The 9,743-nt window shown below is 34.6% G+C and overlaps 1 protein-coding gene across 1 annotated transcript; it reads right to left on the bottom strand.

The window, feature by feature from the left end:
• Positions 1-4,871: 4,871 nt before the first annotated feature.
• Positions 4,872-9,485, bottom strand: LOC141718480 (putative mitochondrial-processing peptidase subunit beta, mitochondrial). Its single transcript, XM_074520865.1, has 9 exons — positions 8,694-9,485; positions 7,907-8,071; positions 7,625-7,762; positions 7,390-7,541; positions 7,202-7,310; positions 5,851-5,949; positions 5,624-5,689; positions 5,351-5,458; positions 4,872-5,231 (listed from the first exon to the last, which is right to left on the bottom strand). The coding sequence occupies exons 1-9, from the start codon at positions 9,366-9,368 to the stop codon at positions 5,145-5,147; spliced, it is 1,599 nt and encodes a 532-aa protein (XP_074376966.1). The 5' UTR covers positions 9,369-9,485; the 3' UTR covers positions 4,872-5,144.
• Between the last annotated feature and the right edge of the window lie 258 nt (positions 9,486-9,743).

Below are 9,743 nucleotides of genomic sequence, written 5' to 3'. Positions count from 1 at the left end.
GCTTGAACTTCTCTGTAAATCATTGCTTCCATTTTCACTTTTTTCTTGGGAGAGAAGATGAACAGAAAATGAATCCCCAAAAAATGAATGGCTTTTTCTTTCTGCTGCAAAGTGTAGACTTTATACAATAAAATGTGTGGCTGAGGAGAGAGGAGCTTCTATGGCGACAGGAAGCTTTGTGGCGACGGGGGGAATAGACTCTCTGTGGCGACTGCTTTGATTACTGTAACAAGTACATGAATGTAATTAATCAACCTACACCTTGTACACGTTGGTTTCTTTTATTTATTTTCTTTTGTTTTTCCTTTTTTTTTTCTTTTTCCTTTTTCCTTTTTGTGTTCTTTTCTTTGTTTTCTTTTTCTTTTTTTCTTTTGTTTTTCTTTTCTTTTGTTTTCTTTTTCCTTTTTCTATTTTCTTTTTTTTCTTTTTCTTTTTTTTGTTTTCTTTTTTTTTGTTTCTTTTTCTTTTTAAGTTTAAATTGTAATTAAAGTAATTTATCAAATTAACTTAAATATAACTTATATAAATAAACTAATTTAGATTTATAAAATAAACTTATTTAAAGTTTATAAAATAAATAATTTTAAGTTTATTAAATAAATTATATTAAAGTCCATTAAATAAATTTATTTAATTTACCAATTAAACTTTGAGCTTCGCCAGTCCCCTGAGCTGTTTAGTTGTATACCCTGCTCACCTCTTCTCGTACTTTAATAGATAAACATTCAATCCAAGTACGTTCCTCAACTTAACAATTCTTCTATAAATAATACCCAGATTCCTTTCACGAGCTGTTGACGCCTAGTGCAACTGGTCTGATTCACAGACGACTAACCCCGATTCAGGTCTTCGTATTATAGTCTTGATTAAATTGTTAAGCTTGCCTCAACTTTATTGCTTCAAACACTGACTGTCAATAAATAATTGTACTTTCACTAGAATCCTTTCTGGTACTCTAGACAACGTCTTCATTAACCTCTGTCTATACCTTGTCTTCAATTCTTCAGATTCCTATGCTTCGAACACTGTCTATCTTCAATCAATGTCAATACACTGAAATCTTCCGGTAGCACTTGTATACTGAATCTTCAATATTTCTGAAACCCTGAAAGTCTTTAACCTTTGTTCTGCACTGAGGCATGATCATATTAATGAACTTCTTTCAGTGACCTGTAAACCGACTTCAGGCTTTCTTCTAATCTTCTGATTCTTTGTATTTGCCTTGTCTTCATTCTTCCTGATTTCTTATGTAGACGTAGTATTATTAACCTGTCATGTTCTAGTGTTATTATCGTGTTGAGTTATCACGTAACTGTTCATACAGCTATGCAGTCTCACCAACAATATTTGGGCGCGCTCGTAGATTCTACTTGGCACGGAATACAACTGTTTGGGAGCGCCTTTAGCTTTCACTTGGCGCAAAGCACAACTTTGACATACCACTTGGACGGGCTCTTTGGATACTTCGGGAAGATGAAGGATGATTATTACTAACATATTTTCTGCAGGTACTCTATTGAAGAACTTCTTCTTGTAATGCAACCACAAGAAGGTGGTGTCCGTGGTAAGAGACCTCTAGAGGTATTCCTGGACGGAAGGCCTCCTCATGTAGTCAATGGGTGTCCTCATTGGGGATATGAGATAAACTATGGTGTGTGATTTGGGAGTTGTGTCTCTTTAGTCAACGGATGTCCTCGTTGGGAGACTTTGGAGTATCCTGCACTTTGCACCCAAAAGCTTGGGATCACTTGTCCTGTAATCTGGTAGGGGCTCATTATTCGGAGGACAAGGATGTGTCTAATATTTAGGGTAAATCATGTCTAAACCTGCCTCCGCGAATTAGAAAAACAGGTGGTAGCAGAGGGTAATCCTCGGCCGGGGAGATGCCTTATCCATAAAGTCTCGAAGCTGCGATGAGTCTTGGGCCTTTGTGGTTAGGCCTTATCGGTGGTCATTCTTAAATCTAGTAGAAGACGATTTCTAGTAGGTTTTCTATCAGGCCTCGGGATGAGAAATCTTAGCCCATTAGATTTCTCGTTCTCCAAGAACTACGTTGGCTTGATTCCCTATAAATAGGGATACGTAGGCAAATTGCAAGGGGGCCAGAAGCAAGAGTTAAGGATCCACAACCAACCCTAAGCAATCTCAACCCCAATTCATCACAACAACCACACTCCGCTCAATTTTTAAGCGAAGAACAACTATCGTAGATCTTGATTCCGGCGACGAACCTCAAATTTTGTTGTTACCAAATTCCTCCGTCAACAATAACTAAACTATCAGCTAGACAAAAGACTGGGGATAAAAAAACGGTAGATATAAACATATATTTGCATCTATACTAAACTATAATAATCGAAATGGGATATATTTTGGTTCAACAATTATTCCCTATTTTTGACGAACAAGCGAAAGATATATTAAAACATTATAACCCAGACGGAACAAATCTCTGAACTGTCAACTACAATTTGATTGTGAAACAAAAAAAAAGCTAAACAAATAGCCGTTTTGTTTTCAGATCGCTTAACACATAGAATTTTCAAATTCTTCGATATAAAAGGTATTACAATGACATATCGAGCAATCCAACAAATACCGGTTGTGAAACTAGTAGTATCACAATTGACCTTTACATAAGTATCATCTGTAGCCCAATATTTAAAAATATCAGTTTCATCAACTGATATTGGAGTAACAATTACCCCCAAAATTTGAACAAATTTTTGTTCTGAAAGGTGAGCTCTTGCGATATCCACCACCGTCTCAGATCCGATGCAAGTCTTATGCATCTCCCAAAATACCATATAAATCCTTCTCAGAAAAATTACTGAGACGCGTAACAAAATACATGAAAAGATCAAAACAGAAAAAACTAACATCCCAAAAATATGGGTACGAATAACAACCTTAATAACAAAATACTCAACAAGATTTCATTATAAAAAGGATTAAATGTCGATTTTATTGGAAAAACCGATAGTAAAAAGAGAATACGAAAGAGTGAAGGGGAATGGGAGGGGGAAGGGGAGGAAAGATCATAAAGTGGAGGTGGGGCGGCTAGAACCCCTGGATATGAGAGTTAGACTCTCAAAACCTTAAAACCTAGATAAGTTTCTACTTTCTACGAATGATTATGGTTATTCCTTGTTTTAATTATTAAAGATAAAAATAATTAGTGTTATATACATGCTAAACTACTAGATGTAGTCTTCTTGGAGCATTTTCAATGGTACAAAACCCTTTATTAAAAGTCTATGTGGCATTTCATAAATATTATTTTAAAGATTATGTTAAAATATTATGCATTCTAATGGTACAAAATCATTAGCTTTAGCCAACCAAATGATGTTGGTCATGTTTGTTGAACCTCTGCGGACCTATAGCGATTTGTCAAATCAACTATTAGTGTATTACCATACTAATATAAAAAATTCTATTTATAACAAATAAAAATAATAATAACATATTATTTTTAAAATAGAGCCAATCATTATAGCCAATTACGCTGAAGTACAATCTCTTATAGGTTCAATAAAATTTAAATAATCAGTATTTTATATTATTTAGCCAACCATTTTATCCATGAACCATTGGAGATGCAATCAGAGCATCTCCTGTGAGGAGGAGCCATTAGCTAAAAATGTGTCAAACATACCTTACATATATATTTTAGATATTATGTAAAAAAATATTCGCTTCAATGATGCATTCCCTTAGTTAAAAATTTAGTCAATCTTTCTACGTTGGCTATATTTGTCGAAATTCTAACAACCTGTAGTTAAATTACGCATAATTTGTTATCATATTCAAATAATATATTTTATTTATAACAACCTGAAATAAAAACAACATTCTATTTTTAAAATATAGTCAATAATTATAGTCAACTCCATCGGAAATAACCTTACAAGTTCAGTAAATTTTTAGATAATCTCAATTTTAAATTATTTTAGCTAACAGTTTTAATAGTACTGTTGGAGATGCTCTTATCCCGCTAAATTACGATCATGGCTTATCTTACTAAACTACGACCACGGTTTCTTCTTAATTCTTTATTATTTTTCTTATAAATTTATAATTATTATATATTTATATAAAAATATTAAAATTATTATATAATTAATAAATAAAATTAAAAATTTATTTATATATTAACGAAATCCGTGTATCACACGAGATTTAAGCCGGGAAGCATAATAGCCCAAAACAACCTAAATGTCAGGTTACTAGTAACTTAAACTATCTCAACTTCCTCTAGAATTCCCGGCTCTTCATTATCAACAGCTGACTTAAAGTCTTAAACCATCCAAGTTGACTTAAAGTCTTAAACCATCCCAACTTGCTCTAGAACTCCCAGCTCTTCATTCTCAACAGCGGCAAATTATGGGGGCATATTTGCTCCTGCTGAATCCTGATAAAATATCAGGTTGCTTTGCCCCTTGACCCATTAAATAATACTAGTAAAATTTTCATTGGTGCAAAGTTGCAAACCAAACAAGAAAAAAATAATCAAGCTTCTTTCCATTTCTTTTCTATACTGCATTCTGTTTACATAGCAAAATCTGCGATGGACAAGAAAGAAAATTCAGCATATTTTTTTATACAGCAATTTTTTTTTTAATTATTACTCCATTTTTAGGCATCATTAACTGTTGTAACTTCTACAAAGTTCCAATAGTGAACAAGATTAACAAAAAAAATCTCTAATTCAATAAAACATATGGGAAGTTTCCATAGGAAACTGGTAAATAATCTCTATTTTTCTTATTTCATGGTCAGTGTACTACAAACTAACAGTAACATAACAGACCAACCAAGCGTAAAGTTCAACTCCAGTACAAGGCATAATAACTTTTCTGAGAAGGGAGGAAACAAAGAACCACTCCCATTACCATGAACAAATTCATTTTATATGGATGTGTAACATCAGTATCGATAAAATTGTGATGAATTCCTTGATACCATTTATTTTTGGCTAAGTATGTTACATAAATATAAGGGAACCCCTCAAAGAGAGCAAACAGAGAATTCAGAGAAGACCAGCCCTCAGGGGCATCTGATTTTCTTTTCTTGCAAAAAACAACAATTTTACCACCTAAAATGCAAATTGGTGATAAAATATCAAAACAATGACACAAAACCTAGTATCTGTTCCAGTAGGTTCTGCGTCTAAACCAGTTGTAGTCAGGTAGACCCTGGATGGGCCCAACAGCAGCAATAGCAATATCCTGCAAAAATGGATATGCATACTCAGGACAAGCAAAGAACGTGTACAGTCAATAAAAAGATCGTATAGCAAGTCTACAACTTTACAAAGGTTCTATAACAATACTCGGACAGAACTCACCTTGTCATATATAAAACGGTTTGCAGCACGTTTGACTGCACTGGCATCTACAGCATCAATCCTAGCAAACAGCTCCGGGTATGGAATTCTTCGTCCATAAGTAAGTAGCTACAGAAATCATTTTTAAGTTATAGACAAATGGTATTAAAACTGATATCAACACAATTTGGAAACCCAGTTGGATTCAAAATTTTAGTTCAAAATCTTGACCAGGTCCTGATATTGATACGTGATATATTTGAAGTCAAAATTCTCGATTTGCAAGAATGGTACCTGGCGCCCAATATCTTCTGCAACTGGACTGCTTCCATCCATGTGGAGTAGCAGGGAAGATTTCAGCTGTAACAAAACATTGCGTAAGCACACACAACAAAAGAAACGGATTTCATAGATCACGAGGCCAAATCTATATAGATCTTTAATTACCGACCTGTCAGTTAAATGCGATAAATAATGACAATATAGACAAAAGAAATCCTTAAGAAGGTAAACTATCACACCTGGTTGCGAGCGCGAACCACATCATCCTGGGAGACCTTGTGGCATAATTTGGTAACCTCATACATTACTGAGTAAGCTAAATCATCCAAGCAGTCCGGCTGAATCAAAAATGTAAATACAAATGAGTAACTTGTTATTTGAAATATCCTTGGAATCAGGTTTTTCGGTTAAGTGTAGCATACATAAAGATTTGGGAAGTGCTACTAAAAAAGTCATACTAAATAAAATATTTGAAAGTGCATTTACAAAGGCACGAGGCATTAATTCTTTTTAGTTTTCCCAATACCTGATCTATTCTAAACCTTGAGCTGAGATGGAAATTTTAAGAAATTATCTTACATCTGACTACTTATTCTATCTGAGCTTTCAAGAAAAGGGGAAAACCCTCCTCTATTCATACAACAATAGAAATATATAAAGATACTCAAAATGGATTTCAATTTCTAATAATTAGAATATATTCATTTATATAAAATATATTTATAAACTAAAATGAAATATTTTGGTTCTTTTTATAATTCCTTTTCTTTCGAGAGTTCGAGAGAAGTTAGTTATACTAACTATAACTAACTCAAATTGAAATGCATGTACTAAAAAATGGATTTCAATCTTTGAATATTGAATGGAGACATGTCCTGCAGTAAACAAAGGAAACTAGAATATAAAGTTCAAAAAAAAATCGTATTTATGACTAAACAATTGTGAAAGCCTTGAGAATTTCAAATCAAATTGACTAATCCGATATATTTTTCACATTCATAGGAGTGTCCATGTTTCTGCTTCACGAATATGATCTTTTTTGGGGATTCCTAATCATATCAAGTCTTTCTATTTAAAATATCCTTGAAATCAGTTTTTTAGTTAAGCATAACATGCAAAGAGATTTGGTAAGTGCTACTGAAAAAAGTCATGCTAAATTAAATATTTGACAATGCAAATACAGAGGCAGCAGGCATTAATTCTTTTTCCCAATACCTGATCTACTTCCTAGGAGGTTATAATGAAAAACCTCTAGCATACCATGGAAGATCAATCAGTAAAGCACCACAGAAGTTGAAAAATATGTTCTATAAACAAAAGTAAGATTAAGATGCATCGTGTGTCATAATACTGGTTATCATAACTAACATTTCTAAAAAACCTATACAATTACATAGAATCAGAGTCACTAACTAGCTGTATACAAGCAAAAAAGATCCTATCGTCTATTTTTAACTAGGTGTATACAAGCAAAAAATATTCTATCATCTATGATTTAATATCCCCATTTATATTCTAATTAAAGAATATACAAAGCAAATTATGAGATTTACTAGCATCTATTCAAGGTACATAAGGTGGTAAGCACACCTTGGCTACAGCATAGACCCCAAACAAGCCAGTATCTTTATAGTTAGTGTTGAACGCCATCATGCTTTCAGCTATATCATCGATGGCAAGTCTCTGTACAAGTTGAGAGCTGTGCACAGATAAAACTATTAATGCATCCTGTACAGACAGAAGCCTTAGATAGTAAATATATCAACAAAACAACTTACCCCATATGCTTCCCGCCACTTGATCCTTTGGTATAGGCCCCCAACATTGCTTGCATCACCATCAGTGTAGTAGAATCCGGATCTGTCCAAGATGCTCCATCAAATGCAACCGCGAATTGTGCAAGTGGAACATCATCATCAATATTCCTAAACTGATTTTAAACAAGTGTCAGACTACACAATGTAACTGTTTCACTGCAAAAAAAACATTGGACACTGCAATATGTAAGCACACCTCAGAGCCTGTGAATATTGCTGGTTCTTTCGCTGCTAACTCAGAAATTGTAGCTGAACTATCTGACAAATTGGTAAACAATTGCTCAACGTGTTTAACAATCTCATCATGTTTAACTGCTCCAGAAGCAGCAATCACCTATATTAAAATGCCCAGGACAAAACCAAGGTCAAACTTTACACAGGAAGGCAGAATAAATGAACAAATAAATACAACCATAGGGTGAGAAAAAATCTAAACTGGTCTAGTAACTATTGGCCACATATATATTTAAATATTTACCATTCTGGAAGGTGTATAGTGTGTAGATATATAGTTCTGAAGATCCTCCTTTGTGATTGACTTGACATTCTCGACAGGTCCAAGAATAGTCCTTCCTAAAGGGCTATGCTGGAAAGCAGTTGCATGGAGATGGTCAAAAATGACTTCCTCTGTCTGTCCCAACACCTACAATGGGAAAACCATCCGTGTCATGTAAGGCTAAAATGATAACAAATGTATAAAATCACCTAAACAAAAAGGATGTTCTATACAGATGAAGAAAGTGTTGACCAAAAATTAACCTATGCAACACTTACCTAAAACAAATTAACCTAAAAAACCCTCTAAACTTCTACTAATCTACTAATAAGTCGGTACTACTAATGCACAATCAGACCATCTATTTAATTATCTTCCCCATTCCCACATTATAGTATTATGTCACCAGCTGTATATTTCAAAGCACGTGTTCGAGACTATAACATAACACTTCATAAAATGAAACCAGCGTAGTGTACATGTACTTGCAGACTGATCTTAAACACCTTAAAGGACCGTATAACAATATTATGATAATAGAATATTACAAGTAAACCAAGTTCAAAAAGCACTTCAATTTTGGTTCAACATTGGAGCTAAATTTCAAATAACAATTCCTACTGAATGACTTATAAAAAGCATTAGACTTAAAACATTGATATTAAATAAACTTCAACCTTAATGCCAATAAGAAACAATTTAAAACATTTCATACAAATAAAACACTCGAATTGACCAAAAAAGTAAACATTTTTAGCTAATTGTATACCTCTTCCATTTCCCTCAAAATCACATCTCGTTCCCGTTCAATCCGATTCTGCTCAAACTTCGAATTCTGCAAAATATCAGCCAAAATATCCATAGCTTGAGGCACATCCTTATCCAAAACCTTAGCATAATAAGTCGTTTGCTCTCTAGACGTATACGCATTTAAATGCCCTCCGAGATTCTCAATCTCCTCCTCTAGTTGCCTGGCACTCCTCCTCTGAGTCCCCTTAAATATCATATGCTCCAAAAAATGCGCCGTTCCATTAGTCGTATCGGTCTCAAATCTAGATCCAGCATCAATCCAAACCCCAACCGTAGCCGTCTTGGACGACAGATTTGACTCAGTCGCAACTCGTAAACCATTAGGCAGAGTCGTGACACGTGTCACTGGCGCAGCAAGCACCGCCGTGTGATCCGTTACCGTTGGATTAGGGTTATTAAACTTCAAAAACCTCGTGTCTGGATTATCAAGCTTACTGAGCTTGTGTTTCACTTGTTCAGCGAGACGATCGTAGATCATGACGTCAGGCGCCGGAGGAGATGGGAGAGTGGCGGCTGAATCGGCGGCGGCGGCGGATACAGCATCGGAGACGGTGGCGACGGTGGAGAGAGGGCGGAGAGATTGGAGAGGACGGCGAGCACGACGAGCTAGGGTTAGGAGATGCCGTATCGCCATGGCTGATTGTGTGTAGTGTGTATCTAATGTTCCTAGGGTTTGATAACAGACTGACTAGTCTATAGATAGAGATGAGAAAAGGGGCAAAGATGAACAACGCGGCGTCTGCTTATAATGTACCGGTTTATTATTGGTGGACCGTAATTTGCTTTAATATTAGCCTGATTTATTACTGTAATTTATTTATTTTCTTTTGTGCACAAAAAAGATGTATTTCATGAAAAAGATAGATGTGCAAAATGAATAAGATACGGATGTGCTTCCAAAAGAAATACTATTACGATATCAGATTTTGGATATTTTAGGAACTTTTGCATCTCATATTGTTAATCACAAATTGCTAAAATATGATTAAATCACAAATTTCTCATTCTT

This window comes from Apium graveolens, chromosome 4, assembly GCF_009905375.1.
Source record: "Apium graveolens cultivar Ventura chromosome 4, ASM990537v1, whole genome shotgun sequence".
NCBI lineage: Eukaryota > Viridiplantae > Streptophyta > Magnoliopsida > Apiales > Apiaceae > Apium > Apium graveolens.
This window is presented reverse-complemented; position numbering and strand designations above follow the sequence as displayed.